This window comes from Stenella coeruleoalba (assembly GCF_951394435.1).
Source record: "Stenella coeruleoalba genome assembly, chromosome: 2".
NCBI classification, from domain to species: Eukaryota; Metazoa; Chordata; class Mammalia; order Artiodactyla; family Delphinidae; genus Stenella; species Stenella coeruleoalba.
Window position 1 is genome coordinate 27,823,229 of NC_137147.1, and position 18,283 is coordinate 27,841,511.

Sequence of the window (18,283 nt, forward strand, 5' to 3'; positions counted from 1 at the left end):
TTCTAATAAAGCTGTCTTGACTTGAAGGCACCCTCTGAGGGGAATAAAGACAGGGTGAGTTGTTTTAGGCAGAGACTGGAAAGCAAGGCTGGGGAGAAATTCCATTCAGAATTTCTGGGCTAGTCAACTGCAACCCCCCAAATAGATTGAAACCCCCTAACTCTCCCAGCCCACTGCCAGGATATCTAGTGCCCTCTGTGGTTGCCGTGAGGCCAAACTGAGAAGTAAGAAGAAACCCTATAGGACATGGAAGCTGAGGCCTTGCCTCAAGGGCTGTTGTGAGGTGGGTCTTCATCTGCTCTGGGCTGGTCCACACAAGATCCAGAACTAGGCAGGTACATCCCTCAGTGCGGCAGGTGTCTGGGAGCGGGGCACTGTTCACTCCAAGGGCCGCCTCCTTATCCCACAATAATGCCATGCCTACTGTACACCCACGCTCCCCAGCCCCTTTCCATAGCATAATATCAGGTCTTCACAAGGGCCCTGTTAGTATCTTGGTTCCACATTCGAAAGTTCACATACCTATTCTTACTTGCAAGGTACAGACTCAGGGATCTGCAGTCTCGGGGCATCTTTCGCCTTTATTCTATGGAGTTGGGTTCCGTGTGTCACCACTCACACAGACAACCGTGTGAATGATGCCCCCTAGAGCTGTGCAGAGCAGTGGCTTTGCCTTCCAGATGAGAATTTCTATCACCATTTTATGAATATGGAAACTTAAGTTCCTAGGGAGGTTAGGTGACTTGTCCCAAGCTACCTAGCTTGTAAGCAGCAGAGAGAGGCCAGACTCAACCTCAAATGAGTCTGGTGTCAAAAGCTGTTTTCTTTTGTTTCCATCCCTCTCTCGGACTCCTCTACATGCCAGCCTACCCTGGGAAGTTGAATGGGGAAGTTTTGTTAACGGCAGCTATCATATCCCTGACTTATCATGGGACATCCACCATGAGCCAGACGCCAGCCTAGGGGCAAGGAAGTGAGTGATGGAAAGCAAGCATGTGAGTGATGGAAACCCAGCTCTTGCCTTGCCAGGAGAGGAGGATGAAAAATCTCTTGACCAAACACTGTATGTGAAGCTGCCAGTTCCCACTCCCAGCGAGACAGTCTCCACCCTGCCCTAGGAGGCTGGGAATGGGGACAGCCCCAGGCCCTCTGAGAGGCACATTCGCCAGAGGCTACAGATGAAGGGAGGGCCCAGCGTCAGCCTGCAGCCAGTCCCAGCCTTGGAATTGGACTCCTGAAGGACTCCTGGTTGGAGGGCTGTCTCTGAGCTGCCTAGCTGAGGTCAGACCAAAACTGAGGACATTTGTGGACTTGGGGTCGCAGGGGGCAGGGCTGGGGCTACAGGGAAAGGCTGGCCCCCAGGGATTGGCCTGGGGGAGTAAATTGTACCCTTTCAGAGGCATTTAGCTTGGTCACCTTGGACCCACATCCTGGGTCTGTCGCCTAATGGCTCTGTGGCTTAGAGCCAATCATTTAACTTCCCTCTTAGCTTCTATTGCTTTATCTATAAAACAGCCTGACACTGGACTTGTGAGCATTCCCTGACCCCCTGAGTTAGCACAGGGGGGCAAGGGCATGGTCTCTAGAGACAGATTTTCTAGGTTCAGACTCCAGCTCTATCACTTGCTTGGTGACCTTGGGAAAGTTACCCGGCTTCTCTTTTCCTTCTGTGCCTCAGTTTCCTCATCCATAAAATGGGGATAATGGTAGAACTTAGAACTGTCATGAAGATTAGAAATGTGCAGTGCTGAAAATGGTGAATAAGGCTATACTGTGAGTTTACAAAATAAGGTTCCTGGGAGAGTTGGTTATTATCATCATCATGCAGGAGGATACTATACTTGGGACTGACAATATGCCAGGGAGCAAGACAGACCTAGTCCCGGCCTTCATGGAGTTTGGGCCAGCGATTGAAGGAGCTGCTGTTTTTAAAGCATTTAACATGGTGTCTGGCCCTGGGGACTCCAGACATCACGATTCTTACTACTATTATTAATGGGTGTCAGACCCCTTATGGCATTGAATCCACTCAACTTCTCAAGTTCTTTCCCCCTTGTTACAGCTAAGATACTAAGGCTCAGGGAGGGAGATTAGGGATGAGGGACGATGCCATCTCCTTCCTTTGCTGTGATGCTGGTCATTTTTAGCACCAGTTGCAGCCAAGTCATTGTCTCTTGCTAGCTTCTTCCCTGAGTCGCCTCCCAGCCGTCAGCAACAATTTTTGGAGGGAGGAGGGTGGAAAATGCAAGGAAGAGAAAGGATCTGTGTTTGAATCAATAATCCCATTATGAATCTGTCACCCACGAATGTGTTTCACTTTTTTAATGCTCTTGTGTATTTTGGGCTTACCCCTTGAGAGTACACTTTGTCTTGTTGTGCTGGACAGTTGTCCTGGCAGAGTCCCTGAGCTCCAGCTCTCTCATCCTCCTCTCATCAGACACTGGGCCAGATAGCCCATCTCCCCTGTTCAGTAAGTAGCTGATGCTACGAGAAAAACAGGAGTGATTTTGATTCACATTTAAGTTATACACAATGAACATTTATTAAGTTCTGAACTTTTTCACACTGTCTCAACAAATCCTCCCAACTATCCTGAAAGATGTATATCATTTTTCAAATGAAGAAGCAACCTCAGGGCTTCCCTTGTGGCGCAGTGGTTGAGAGTCTGCCTGCCGATGCAGGGGACACGGGTTCGTGCCCCGGTCCGGGAAGATCCCACATGCCGCAGAGAGGCTGGACCCGTGAGCCATGGCCGCTGAGCCTGCGCGTCCAGAGCCTGTGCTCCGCAATGGGAGAGGCCACAACAGTGAGAGGCTCGGGTACCGCAAAAAAAAAAAAAAAAAAAAAAAGAAGCAACCTCAGAGAGGCTAGGTGACCTCCCCAGGAACATGCAGCTGCTAAGAGCCAACCAGAGTCCAAATCCACCGTGTTCTTGTTTCCTTGAAGATGGAACCAGAGCCTCAAACAGAGGAAGGGAGCTTGGGTACAGGCAGGCAAGCGATGCCCCAGCAATGCTCGAGCTACCATCCTGCCCTGCCGAGAATGGCAGAGAGAAAAGGAAGGGACACCAGAAAGGGTCGAGAAGGGCTACTGAGGTCAAGGCTGGTGAATCCCCAGAACCTCAGTCTACGAAGAACACCTTCCCTCAAACATCTGGGCTGGTTTCCTTCTCCTAGTTCTCCAAGGAAAAATCTATACCCTTTGGACTTTTCTTGGAGGGGCCCAGGGAGTGGGAAGGAAGGAATAGACTCTTGGCACCACCTTCAAGCCAGTCTTGTAAACCTTTTCACCAGGTAGGTGTTCCAGGTGCCACCTGCAGCTCAGGCTCGTATCCCAGCAGAACGCCACCCACCAGGTTTCAGGGGCCCACAACTCCCTGTCTCCTCCCTCCCTCAGCAGGAACCATTCCTTAGCCACTCAAGGGAAAAGAAAAACATCCCACATGTATCGCCCTTGTCTCTTCCCCAGTGTTCACCTATGGGCAGTGTGGAACCATGGAGAACAGCAAGGCTTAGAGGACTTGCTCCACTACCAGCTTGCTGCATGCCTCTGGGCTGTGTCCAGTCTCCCTGCAGTCTCAAGTGATGGGTCTCAGAGCCCCAATTCTGCAATGAAACTGGAGAGGCCAGACACGTGCTTTCCCAGCCTTCCTTGCAGCTAGAACATGGTCATGTGACCTGGGCTCCACCAATCAGAAGCAGCCACCCTGCACTTTGAATCCAGAGCCAGTGACACAGGGACCACATCCCTGATGCCCTGAGAGGATGTTTGTTTTGTTTTGTCCCACAGGAATGTTGCAAGATAATTTAGTCAAGAACCTTCAGCAAGTATTTACTGAGCACCTACTGTATGCCAGATACTCTTAATGGGAATACTGTGGGGTAAAAGAAAGCAAAGCCTCCTGCTTTCATGGAATTTAGATTCTAGTTTGAGAGACAGTTAACAAAGAGGCAAGTAAGTAAACAAACAGGATAATTTAAGAATCCAAAGTGCTAAGGAAAATCACAGCAGAGTGAGGGGTTTTAGACTGACAGCAGGAGGGTCCTCTTTTAGATGCAGGACAGGAAGGGGTTTCTGGGTAGTCAACATTTGGGCAGAGACCTGAGTGGTGAGAGGCCAGCCACGTGGGGGGCTGGGGCAGGTGTCAGGGTTGGGGAGACAGCAGGTGTCCATGTTCTGGAGAAGGACCAGCTAGGCACTTCTGAAGAACAGCGAGAAGTTAAGGGAGGCTAGAGGGTAGAGCTGATGGTCAGGCATGCTTTTAAGGGGAGCCCAGTCTTCAGGGGTCCAAGCCTGCAGGGCCTCGTGGGACACTGGATGTTATCCCCAGGGTGAAGGGAAGCTGCCGGCGGTTGTGAAACAAAGAGGGAGGTGGACTGTGTGATCCAGGCCAGAGGCAGCATTGGTTGATTTAGGAGTTGAAGGTGGCAGTGGGGAGGGAGAGAAGAGGATGGACTGGGGATTACTCCAAAAAAAAAAAAAAAAAAAATTGAAAGCAGGGCTTCCCTGGTGGCGCAGTGGTTGGGAGTCCGCCTGCCGATGCGGGGGACACAGGTTCGTGCCCCGGTCTGGGAGGATCCCACATGCCGCAGAGCGGCTGGGCCCATGAGCCATGGCCGCTGGGCCTGCGTGTCCGGAGCCTGTGCTCCGCGACGGGAGGAGCCACAATGGTGAGAGGCCCGCGTACGGCAAAAAAAAAAAAAAAAAATTGAAAGCAGCTAGCGCTATCCCTAAGGCAGAGTAAATTTTTAAAGCTCAGAGATCTTGGAGCCCAGAAGTCTCTCTGATGGCTGCTTCTATGTTATCCTTAGAGTCCCAGCAGCCCTCTCATCAGGCCCAGAGCTTTTCCCATGGGATCCTGATCTGGCTCAAGGGCATCTCCCTGTGCTCAGAAGTTCGGCCTCCATCTATTTCTCAGAATCAGGGGGGAGGCTCAGATCCAGGCAGGTCCTGGTGGTCAGTAGAGCTGCCTGCAGAAGCCATTAATATTAAGCTACTGTAAATGGCAAGAAAGCCGGGGGGCCTGGAGGAGGATCACTGAAAGGAGGCGATGGGCCTATGTCCTAGAGGGTGGCTTTACCAGAGACCCAGGAGGCAGGTGGGCACAAGGGAGCCATGGCAATGCTGCATCCAGTCGGGGAAGGAAAGAAGCACCATCAGGGTCTGATCCCACAGATTTCCTGATTCCTTACTTATTGGCCCTCTGGGGCAGGCAGCTCTGTCCTTACTAGTTGCATGACCTTAGGCAAGTTACTTCACTTCTCTGAGCTTCAGTTTTATCATGCATAAAATGAGTTGTTGTGCGGTTTACGTGAAAGAACATCTACAAAGTCCTGTGATAGTCATTTATTATTCTGTGGGCTGTCCATCATCTGAACCTGATTCCTATTTGAGAATCAGGTTGAGAATTTCCCAACTTATGAGTTCCAAGACTCTTTGGAAGACCGAGCCCCAATGCTGCAACAAAACTGGAAATGCCAGACACTTGCTTTCCCAGCTTCTCTTGCAGCTAGAACATGGCATGTGACCTGGGCTCCACCAATCAGAAGCAACCACCCTGGACTTTGAATGGGGAGCCAAGGACACAAAGAAGCAGAAGTTGTTGGGAGAACCTCCTCTGGTAGCAGTGTGGTTGCAGCAAAGCCCAACTTGCAGAGTGACAGATTAGCAGCAGAATTCCTTGCTCAGGGTTAGTGGTGGCAGCAGTGGGAGATCCAGCACTTAGGATCCAGTAAAGGGGACAGTAACGGCAGTGGCTTCTTCACCAGACCAGTACTGTGACAAGCTTTTGGGCATTGATTCTAGTTTCCCAACCTCCTGGAGAATCTTTGAGTTACTCAGTATTGTTCTAGTAAATTCCTTTTTGGGTCAAGTTAGACAGAGTTGTTCATAACCCTGAAACCAAATTTTTAAAGTTGTGGGTATAGTACCTAACACTACTCCCCAACACAATTTAACCTGGGAACCTTAATTTCCCTTAAAAATCTAATTTGGGCCATTGAGCTATGAATAATACGGGGTAATAAAGAGAAGGGCTTTGGAGAGAGATGTCTTAATAAAATCTATGTTTATGGGCATGCTGAGACTGGTGGTTGCCTACCCAATTTCTGTTCTCTCCTCTGCCTTAGTATCAGAACTCTAATTTTATTCAGAGTGGTGATGTCCATAGATAAAAGATTACATTTCCCAGCCTCCTTTTCAACTAAAAGTGTCCATTTGATAAAGTTGTAACCAATGAAATATGAGCAGAAATCTTAAGACATTTAGCACACACCCTTTTTGCTCTTTCTGCCTTTCTTCCAGCTTCCTGTCTGGAACACAGACATGATGGCTAGTGCTTCAGCAGTTGTTTTGGGCTATGAGGTGACCTTGAGGATGGAAGTCAACATTAGGAAAGTGAAGTGAAGATTAGGAGTCTGGGTGCCTGAAGACCCAGGAGCCACCATATCAGCCCTGGACTGCCCCCAAAGAGCTTTTTTTATACAGAGAGAAAGAAATTTCCTTTTTTTTTTTCCCCCACCAGTGTCTAAACGACTGGTGTCCGGTCTCTGTTACTAGAGGCCATAAGTGACACTTCACTGATACCTTGGAGAAGGATTTGAAATCAAATGTTTTGACCTGGGAGAAAATTGAAGGACTTGCCATCACAGCAGAGATCTGGCTTATCCCCAAGTCCTGACAGCTAGAAATCCCTCTTGGATCTGTCTCTCCTCTCCAACCTCACAAACTTGGATGCTCACTTGATTCTCTTCTCTTCTGTGCTATCTAGAGAACTTCTCCAGTGTCCCCTAGAATAGCTTTTGTAGTGGTCTAGGTAGCACCAACTTGACTTTGCTGCAGGGAAGCCCCTAAGTTTTTTGTTTTGGTGCTTTTCCATGATGCCCGATATTCTCTGCGCACGGAGAGCTACAAACATGGTTTCACTTCTGCCTCTAACACTTACTTGTGTGCTGTGGGGTGAGTCTTTTAGCCTCTCTGTGCCTCAGTCCCTTTACCCGTAAAATGGAGATGGTGATGCCATTCCTGGCCTTCTTGGAGGAAAATAAGCATGAAAGTATTTAGAAGGTGAAAGATCATATAGAAGTCTGGAAATCTTTTTTCTGGTTACAAATGATGGCTCAGAATATATCGACCATCTCACTTGAAAGTTTTCGTTATTTTTTTCTGCTTTATACTTGTCCACAATTGCAACTCATCTGCCCACCCTTCTCACACTTCAGTCTTTTAAGATCCGCTCTAGATTTATATCTGTTGACTTGATATTTTATCCTATATCATTCATATGTAGCTAGCATTTATTTATTGAGAGTTACAACTACCTCTGGCAATCTCAGTTAACGTTTATCGAGTGCTCAGCACTGTACATGGATTATCATATTCAATACCCACAAAAAACCTATGAGATGGGTGTTTCTGTTATCTTCTCTTTACAGATGAGGAAACTGAGTCATCGTACGGTTACAGTCAGGCAGCTAGTGAATTGCACAGTCAGGTTTTGTGGCAATAAGGCTGTGTCAGTTCAAGTACTCAAGAAAGCAGATAATGAGACAGGGTTAGGAAGGCAAGTGGTTTATTGGGGGTGGGAGTGGGGGTAACCCTGTGAAAGGTAAAGGGGAGGGGGAGCAGGATGGGACAGGGAGAGCCTCAAACCACAAGGCAGCTCTGACAAAGTCTCAGCCAATCTAATGGGGAGCTCCGGAGCAAAGGCTGCCCGCTAAAGAAGGCTTGGGTTGGGCAGAAATGGCCAGGCCCTAGGACCCTCACCACGCCCAGTCACTCAAACACTGGGGTGAGTGATGATAACGAGTAATTCTGGATCATATACTGGAATGTTACCAAGAGAGTAGATCTCAAATATTCTCATCACAAAAAAGAAATGATAACTATGTGATGGGATGGAGGTGATAACTAATACTATGGCGGGAATCATTTTGCAGATTATAAATGTATCAAATCAACATGCTATACACCTTAAACTTACACAATGTTATCTGTCAATTATATCTCAGTAAAGCTGGGAAAAAATCAAACAGCACCGCTGTGGATCTGGAAGAGGCTGCAGCTGGAGGCTGTCTGCTAACTGCACTCTTGCACCTGAACATCTAGTTCTCTCCTGAACTGTGTCTGAGCAGGGCAACTCCATGGCTTCTACAAGTAAGGTGTAACAACAATGTCCACATCTCAGGCGGTTTATCTCTCGCTCTGGGTCCCAGGGTCCAGGCGCAGCTAGGCTTGGGTGTGACCTGTGGGTTGCTTCTGGGTCTGCCTCGTACCTCTCATTCTGGGACTGTGGCTACCAAAGGCATGCTCTTCTAGCAGAGGCAGCCAAAGCACACAAACCCATTTAAAGCCTCTGCTTGGGTCATACCTGCTCATATCCCATCGGCTGAAGCTAGTCACATAGCAAAGACCAAAGGCAATGAAGTGGGGCAATAAACTCCTCCCACCAGGGAAGGCACGACAAGGGTAGACAGGGAGGGAAGAATTGTGGACAAGCCCGTGTACTACCTGGCCAGCCGTCTGGCGCCAGAGCTCACACCTTGACCATTGTATCATAAGTGGCTAGCATAGCACCTGATATGAGCTATTATGGTGTAGTGGCTGAAAGCACAGTTCTGGAGTCAGATGGCTGGGATCAGACCCTGGCATTTACTCGACCTCTGGGAGCCTCAGTTTCCTGTTTTGTAAAATGGGGATAATTAAAGAATCCACATTATGGAGGTGTGAGGATTAAGTGAGAGAATGCATGTAAAACCCTTGCCACAGTGCCTGGTACATGGTAGACACTCACAAATGTTACATTTCCTTTTAATCCTTACAACAACCTTGTATAATGGTGCTATTTGCTAACCCAGAACTGTGTGTTATTCTGGGAATCCAGCCCCTTCCCCATGTGCTAAGGTAGCTTGCAGCAACGGGCCACCCCAGCTCCTTCACCTGTGACCACCTTCCCTCAACACTTGCCCATCAAACCTCAGGCTTAGGACGCCTCTCTGGGAAAACCCCATCCCATCCAGCATCTCCTCACGTTTCCGGTCAGTCATCCTGGGGAGAAGGTCACCCACTCCCAAGTGGCCAGGGACGTCTTCCAGCCCAGCCCAATTTCCCAGAATTACCACTTGTCATAGTCCAAAGGTGGGGGTCAGGTAGGTGTTGAAGAAGGTAAGAGGAGAGACCCCCTCCTAGCACTCCCTAGAGGGAGGAGGGACTCTGGTGGGTGCAGAGGGGAGGAGGCCAACAGAACACAGAGAGTCAGCCAGGGAAAGCTTTAGCCCCGCAATCCGATTCCACTTAATATCCCATAATAAAATGCTGTCAGCGTGAACTTCCCGTTCAAGTGGATTTGTTAAGAAGGTTGGGGGAGGTCAGAGGTGTATTCCTGCCCTCCTGTGTGTGTGTACGGGGTGCCTCAGGCATGAGAGCCCCCTTCTCCCCCTCTTCTGCCCGCCGTCCAGACAGGCTCTTGGGAGCGGGTTTGTCATACCGGTCTGTACCCGTCAACTTCGTGATGGTTCAGGGAGGGGCCCTTGAATCCCCTGGAGGGGAGTGTGTCTCCTTTTTTTTTTTTTCTTTTTTTCCTGTTTTCTTTTTTTGTTATTTGAGTGTGTCTCCTTTGCTAAGCATCCTGCTATTAAGGCAGAGAGTGTGATTTTAATGTGGGGAATTCAGACCTGGACCCGAAGGTGAGGGTTTCCCGGGTTGGGGGAGGTATGTGTCAGAGCCCCCGAAATCCCACCGTGAAGGAGGAGCCACAGATCAACCCTGAGGCAACCTCAGGGGACACAGCGCTGCTTAGTGAGAAGCCTGAAGACCTGGAGTGGCCTCAGGCCTCTCGAGTGACAATTTAGGGGTGACCCCACCTAGTTCTTTAAAATGGCTGCTGGCTGCCCCCCTGCCTTCCAGGCTGGCCCATTGCTGAGCTCTCCTGCCTTCCAGGGGCACAGGTCTGACCTCCCCAGGGTCCCTTAGTGGCCAAGCTGCCTGGGGCTGTCCTGATGTCATCTTGTTGAATCCAGGGGAGCTAGGGCGGCAGGCAGCAATGAGGTCAAGGCCGTGGAGAGAGGCTGCGTAAGGGTGGAGACTAGTGTTATCCGCATTTTCCCGTGAATTTAGCAGGGGCCTGGGGAGTTTAAGAAATTAAACCAAGACCTCACATAGTGAGGGGCGGTCCTGGGACAGGAGCCCAGTTCTGTCTGACCCCAGAGCCCACCCCAGGGATGTGGAAAGATGCCTAAAGGCTCAGTCAGCCTTCAGGAACCCAGCCTGGACTTGGGCTCGGCGCGGGAAGCTGGGGAGTCCGCAGGAAGCTGCGGGACACAAGTTGAGAGGATGAGGTCAGGCAGTGGCTCCTCTCCTGGGGGCCTGTGAGTGGGTGAAGAGCTGGGCAGGCGAGACCAGGGGAGGGGGGAGTGGGCCTGGGGGATGAGGAGTGTAGGCCTGGGCTTCCAGCCCTTTTGTGCGCCCTTTTAATTCGTGTAAATGAGGGTTTTTAATTTGTTATTCTGGGCTTTATTTCTATTACCATCTCATTTGACTCTAAACCCTATTTCGCCCCAGCCTGGACCGAATTCCATTTGATGCATTAGGACTAATTCTCCTCCCAAAGGGTTATATGTTTTCTCCTCCACAAAAGTCGCTTATTTTGGATAAAGAGACGATTAGATTTATCTTTAATATTTTAATGGCAGCTGGGATTAGCGGGCAAACCGCCCCGACTGGGGTTGTTGGCCGCGGATTAGGTTCTGATAAACTCTCAGATGGGGAGCCACCCCCATCCCACTCCACTTTCTGTTTTCCAGAAAGTGCTTTTTATTATTTTTTGTTGAAAAAAAAATTCCCTTGTCTTTTGAGGCATCATAAATTCCATTTGCTGTTTTCTATTAAATCAAGTTGATTAAATTCGTTGTGACTCTTTGCACATAGATCTTTTTAATTTTAACGTCTCCAGCATAAAATCTTTAATGGTGCAATTTGAAATGGCTGCAATATACAGTACAGGCCTTGATAAAACAGATGGAAATGAGGTTCTGCCAGGGAGGGGCGCCGTCAGCAGGCGCAGACCTCCAGGAGAAGGCGGGTGGAGGGGGGGGGGCGGTGACTCAGTCAGGCCAGAGAGGCCGGGTCCTAATCCCTGTTCTGCCGCTTCCTAGCTTCAGGGCCTTGGCCTGTGCTTGCTGTGTGGGTAGTAACCTTGGCCGATGCTTAATGGCGTGCTTGCCACGTGTCTGGCTGTGCACGCATTGTCAGTAATCCTTACGAGGAGACTCACAGAGGCCCTTTGCTCAAGGTCACACAGCAAGTTGGTGGCAGAGGTTGAGTCCAGGTCGTCTTTGGCCAGCAGAGCCTCATCTCACCTCTTGCAGCCTCTATTTCCTCATCGGTGAAATGGGGGTGATCAGTTGGGCCCTGGCTCTCAGATGCTTGGAAGGATGAGATGTGGTCCACTTTGGGAATTTTACAGGGCTGGGCTCTCCTGAGGATGGGGCCAGGGGCGGCAAGGCTGGCCCCTCAGGGGCCCAGAGACCCCGTATCACAGTGAAGAGCTGAGTTCTGAGACTCTGGGAAACTTCCCTAACTCCGGGGCTGGGGAGAGACACACAGAGGCCGGGCTCGCCCTCCCACCAAGAAGCAGCCCTCCAGCCTCCCACCTCAGGCTTTTCTCTCCGGCCCTCCGGCTCTAATCCTGACCTCATCAAGTCCTCGGAAGGGTTGATCCACAGGAGCAAATCCCTCATTCGGAGGGACAAAATCAGCTTAATTTGCAGCAATTTGAAGCAGGTCTTTGCCAGGATTTGAATATCAAATTATCCCACAGCCCAGGCTGGCCTGCGAGGCCTCCTGCTGCAGTATGGACGGATATGCTCTGGGCTCCACCAGGGAGGTTGTCCTGGGCTGGGTATGAGTGGAGTAGGGGCTTGATGGGATGTCAGAGGGTGCTGGGCAAGGTGAGGTCACAGTCAGCCCCGTTCTCCGAGGGCACTGCAGCTCCCGGGCCTGGAGGATGCGATGGCAGAGGAAACCACCTGTTCATGAGACTTACCTAAGGTCTTGTCAAGTATACAGATTCCCAGGCCCCTCCCCACGCATAAGGAATCAAGATGTTCATAACTGGGAACGTTTGAAAATTTCTGGAGCAGCTCAGTTTGCCAGTCAGCAAACACTTACTGTGCACGCATACACCTTACGCCTCCTTATGTTCTGAGGAAATCAACCTTTTTTGGAATCTACCCCAACGGTTCCCAGCCTCTGGCACTGCAGACCGAGCTCCCTGTGTCGTCTGCTCCTTGATGGCCCTAAGTCAGCTGCTGCAGAGGACTCTAGCTTTCCCTCCCTGGTCAGCATGCCCATTTCCTCCAGGGGCTTGGCCCCTTCATACAAGCTCAGGCCTGGCAGACATCCTCTGAAGCTGACCACGTGGGACACATGGCCCAGACCTGAACCATGAGATCAGACCCCTTTCATGGGTGTGTTGCTCTCCGCAAAGCTGTGAGCCTCTTTGGGAAGGGCTGGGACTCTGGGTCTGACACTGAGCAGATCCTCCATCAATGGTGGGAGAAATGTGCTGGTCCTGCCCAACGTGTGCCCCCTTGGAACTTTCAGTGTGAAAGCAGCAGCCAGGACTGCTGAGATAGCCCCGTGCAGGCCTGTCTGTCCACCCAACCCCATCAACAGAGATGAGGAGTCCAGTCCTGTTTTCAGAGATCCCACCACTGGCAAGAAAACCGAATAGTGTGACATGCACTGCAACACCCACAAGTGCTTACCAATTGCTCACTATGTACCCTGCACAGTTGTAAGTGCTTTTCTCTATTCACCCATGTCGTCCTCATAAAAACCCTATGAGGGGGACTTCCCTGTCAGTCCAGTGGTTAAGACTCTGCGCTTCCAATGCAAGAGGTGCGGGTTCGATCTCTGGTCGGGAAACTAGGATCTCACATGCCGCGTGGCGTGACCAATTAAAAAACAAAACCCTACGAGGTAGGAAATATTAAATACATCCATTGTATAGATGAGGAAACTGAGGCACAGTACAAGAGACCTTGAGAAGAACCCAAGGTCATGCGGTCAGAAGTAGTGGACCTGGGGTTCATATACAGGCAGTCTGACTCCGAGCTCTCTGTCTATCCATCCATTTTTATCTATAACTATTGGTCCATGTATATTACTTCTCCATAAGTGGCTTGCCTTATTTATTTATTTATTGGCCGCGTTGCATTGCTTGCGGGATCTCAGTTCCCTGACCAGGGATTGAACCCGGGCCACAGTAGTGAAAGCCTGGAATCCTAACCACTAGGCCACTAGGGAAATCCTGTGACTTACCTTATTTTTTTTTTTCCATCTTCAATATTTTTTATTGTAAAAACCATCAGAGTTTCAAATGAATTTAAAACCTTCTAAAATATTATTCAATGAAAAAGTCTCATACTGTTGTGTGTAGGGTATATCAACATTTACCATCCATCTGTCATATTTAATGAAAAACACCATTACTGTACACTTGAAAAAAATCTTCAAACCCATTCTCTAGTGAGTGTCCGTCATAATTTAAAGGGTATTTTCTCCACTCAAAAAAAAAAGGAAGCTATGTAAGGTTATAATCGTTAAGAACCAAAGCAATATCTAGTTACATGCTTTACATAGTCCCATGAAAAAATAATTAAATTGTTCCTAATCCCTGATGCAAGGCACTTCAAAGCACCTGCACAAAACATCCATGTAAACAGCAGTACAGGATGTGATTTAAATAACATGAATGACTTTTACACAGCTTTACCTAGACTAAAGGAAAAATTAAATCCATCATAGCTACAGCTAAAAAAGCATGTGAAGATTCACAACAATAATTTGTATCTCTTATTACAAAAAAAACAGGCTATATAACCTTTTAGAAAAATACCAAAACCTCATAAATATTTTCATATCAAGAAACAGCATGCTCCCTGGGTAGGTATAAAATCAGAATATTCAGAGGTGATCAGAAGTAAATGCAACTGGCATTTCTAAATACCCAGCTTTGATATCCACCAGGCCTAGTAGTCTGGACTATTTGTAGCACCATGGAAAATGCATTAGAAAATCACAAAGATACATTACTTCAAAGTAACCTGGCCACAAGGTTCACTTAGTCCACAGTAACAAATAGCAATGATGAAGAGAAAGAGTTTTTTAAAATTACTGGCTTAGGGCTTCCCTGGTGGCGCGGTGGTTGGGAGTCCACCTGCCGATGCAGGGGACTCGGGTTCGTGCCCCGGTTCGGGAAGATCCCACATGCCGCGAAGCGGCTGGGCGCGTGAGCCATGGCCGCTGAGCCTGCGCGTCCGGAGCCTGTGCTCTGCGGAGGGAGAGGCCACAGCGGTGAGAGGCCTGTGTACCGCAAAAAAAAAAAAAAAAAAATTACTGGCTTATTCGATTTACCTAGCAAGAAAAATCCTGTATTATTTATTTTAGTACATCTCATGTATATAAAGCACCAGTTTAAACAAGATTATCAAACATCTCCAGCATCTTGTTAGTCAACCTGAAAGTTCATTTCTCATCATTTCCATGTTACATGCTTAAAGCCAAGGAGGATAAAATTTGAATGGTGATAGATACTGAGAAATTCAGTTCCTTCCCTATCAAATGTATGTCTCTCAAGTAAAACACAGATGAAGTAGCAAAATTTAAAAGGTCTTCTGCACTCTCTGGAACTTACCATCCCAGCAGAATAGTTTCTGCCTACTAGAGGACCAGTACATGGGGGTGAGAGGGCCAAAGCCAGGGCTCATGGCCCTGAAAGGTAAGGCTGGGTTAGCCTTGCTGCTGCAAGGCCATACTCTCCAACTCTACTACCAAGCAACTCTCACAGACGCTCACCACTGGTAAAGCAAGGAGGTCTGAGTGTGAATACAACTCAGGAAGCCCATCAAACACCACTAAAAACTACCAAATGAGACTCCACTGAGGGTTAACCTCACAGATGAAAATCAGCACATTTGCCTCTTTACCAGTGGGAATCTTATCATTAGCATGCCCTTCTTACGTATGAAAGGGATAACGGTGCATCTAAGTTTACGCACAGTTAATAATCAAGTGTAAATATGCAGACTCTTGCATTTTTAAATTACAGGTTAAAAGTGACTCCCAAAAGAAAATCAATTTCTTCATAAATGAAAGATAGTTGATAAATAGCTGGAATGATGATTAATTCCAATATAAAAACTCATACACAAAGAACTCTACTTTCTCCTTCCAAACTGCTTAGGTCTGTACAGTTGATTCTACTATACCATGATTACATCACCAGAGGAAAATATGAATAAAACCGAGGGCCACTTCTTGACAACTGCATTAAAACTGCAGCATTTAAGCAGGGCTGAGAAACACCATTCTTTTTTTTTTTTTTTGCTGTACGCGGGCTTCTCACTGTTGTGGCCTCTCCCACTGCAGAGCACAGGCTCCGGACGCGCAGGCTCAGCAGCCATGGCTCACGGGCCCAGCCGCTCCGCAGCATGTGGGATCTTCCCGGACCGGGGCACGAACCCGTGTCCCCTGCATTGGCAGGCGGACTCTCAACCACGGTGCCACCAGGGAAGCCCAGAAACACCATTCTTAAGCATGGTTTCCTTCTTCCTGTTCTTGCATCGCACAGTGATTATTAAAGGAAGGAATCTTGTCTGTAAATGACTGGGTCATCCACTGCCCATCTGGAATGTCACTGAAAGTTGATTCTCCACTGTCAGCTGTCAGCCCATTTGAAGAGAAGCTGCAAGGTTCACTACTGCATGGATTTTCACTATAAGCACCACCGCACGCTGCTTCATAACCCAGATCATATTTTTCTTCCTTCACAGCCATCTTCTTTGCATCCTCTTGGGCTAACCGTAGGTCAAATGTACACTGCACCTCTTGAATGTCTGTGTTTCACTCACTGACTTTCAACTGATCTCTTAAGTCCTTCAGCTTAATGTAGTAATGAACTTTGTCCTGGGCTCGAGGAAACTGAGCACATCTTGCACTGGATGATGGCATAACATAGCAGAGAGTTTCTGTGTCTGGGATCTTATGCAGTTGAAGTCCAAATTCTAAGTTCTTAACTTTTACTCCAAAAACTTCCTTACTAAAAATTTCATAAATACAGTTTCCATTAAACACTGCTATTCGTGGCTGATATTTCTGTAATTTCTGCACTAGAATACGTCCTCCTTCACAAAATTCTTTACCGGAAAGATCCTTGCTGCCTGGTGTTATCCTTGCCACCATATTGGTAAATCCAATACCCTATTTCCCTGGTAAAGTGTGATCATCCGTGTGATTCAGTTGGACCTCACTCAGCCCTGACATAAACAGACACTTCCAAAAATGGTTTCCAGGTCCAGGGTAATGATGCCCTTTGTAAGCAGCCATTAGTCCTGGGTTTATGCCAATAATCACAATGTCCAGATTGAAGGTCAAAATGTCCGGTAGAGTCTCGGTCAAAAGTTCAGCTTCTGAAACACTATTGAACTGGTCTACTTTTCACTTTAAATGTGTCTGTAATTTTTTCTTGCTTTTCTTTTGATTTTGTGGACTTGCCAGATTTTTTTGGCCTCAGCAGGTTTTTTGGGTTCCACTGGAGTTTTTGGTTCTGTTGTTTTGGGTTTTCCTTTCCTTCCTTTTGGAGTCTCTTGTGTGGGTTCCTGAGCAGGAGCTGGGGCTGGAACTTCTGCTGGCATTTCTTGTTCATTCATCACTGCCATACTAGGAACTTCAGTCATCTTTTGTTGGAATGGAAACGTATAAAAAGCTTGCGCTTGCTGGAGGGAATAGCTGCCTGCGTCCTCCGCTTCCATTCCCTGCTGCCGATAGCGCGCGCAGGTACTCCTGCCGGGCAAGCGAGCCACTGGCCTCTCTAGTACCGCGGCCCACGCACGTACTGCGGTAGGGTAATAACCAGACACTTAGACTCGATTGCTGGCAGAACTGGGACAGCGGCTGGCGCTCAAGCTCCTCCCCCAAGTTTCTAGTCACCGCCCCCCTCCTCCCTGAGCTTCTGTCTGGCCTGAGCCCGACTTACCTTATTTTTAAAGGCATAATCACAGTGTACCTTGGGAGCACAGAACCCACACTCGGGCAATCACAGAAGGCTTTCTGGAGGAGGTATCTTTATTTATTCAATGATGTTGTTGAGCAAAAATTGTGTACCTGGCACTGGTGGCGTAAAGATAAAAAGCTGGCCCCTGGCCTTGAGGAACTCACAAACGGGGACACAAATGCCCCATAAGCAGATGGACACCACAAGCAGGTGGACAAATATGGGAGCACTGGGGAGACCACAAAGCTGGGGAGATCAAGGGCAGGCTTCCTGGAGGAGGTGCACGTGAGCTGAGGCTGAAAGGGTGACTGGGAATCTCGGAGACATGTCCTTGCCACTACATCCAGTCATTCACCTGAGGGCAAGGGGGCCCAGAGATCCTGCTGGGCACTCACACACTCTTTGTTTCTGTCAGTCTCTCCTCCATGGAGCCTTCCTGGTGCAACCAACCCCAGTCCCTTCTCTATCACTTACCCCAGACAGCCGGGTCCCCTCCTGGGGAGGTCCGCATCCCCAGCTGCTGTGTTCCTAGGAGGCACCAGACTCTTGAACTCCCAGTTCTTACGCCAGCAGGGGCTGGGCAGGCTCTGTTGTGGAGGCAGTGGCTGCCTTGGGAAAGCCCAGTGGTTTGATTTGAGGGCATCTAGACTTTAGAGCAAGAAGGGGCCCCAGAAACTACCCAAGCCCACTTAGAAGGACGGAGCAAGGCCCAGGGAAGTAACAGGAGTTGCCTGGGACTCAACTTCCCAGCTCCCAGTACCCTGGTCTTCTCTCTGGGGTGGTCTGGCCCCACCTGGGCTCTCCCCTAACCCTCGTCCTCATGCCTGCCTTGCCTGATGATGGCCAGGGTAGCCTTTCCCGAATAACGATGGTATTGGCTCAGATTAAGGGCAACTAGCTGGCTCTTGGCTTTTCCTTTTTATATAACAACTAATCTCCTTCTAATCAGCCATTATTAAATTATATCCCGTTTTTAATTCATTCACAGGTCACAGTTGGGACAGCTGGATGGATAATTGGGGAGAGATAATTTATGTAAATGAGGAGCAGCAGAAGGTAGGAGAGAGGGAGGCTGAGGGCCAAAGGGGGCCCCTCCTGTGCCCAGGCTGGGGAGGGGGCAGTGACCTGGCCTGGCCTGCCCTGGAAACAGGAGGCTGGGGACACTGGGGGGATTGGGGCCTGTAATGGAACCTCAGGGCTCCTGACTGGTTGTCCCTTAGCATTGCCTTG

The 18,283-nt window shown here is 48.8% G+C and overlaps 1 protein-coding gene across 1 annotated transcript; it reads right to left on the bottom strand.

Moving 5' to 3' along the window:
* Positions 1-15,306: 15,306 nt before the first annotated feature.
* Positions 15,307-16,687, bottom strand: LOC307182148 (G/T mismatch-specific thymine DNA glycosylase-like). Its single transcript, XM_079913347.1, is given in 3 exon segments — positions 15,307-15,903; positions 15,907-16,260; positions 16,264-16,687. Coding segments are annotated over 3 exon segments (789 nt in total). The 5' UTR covers positions 16,387-16,687; the 3' UTR covers positions 15,307-15,591.
* Positions 16,688-18,283: the final 1,596 nt, after the last annotated feature.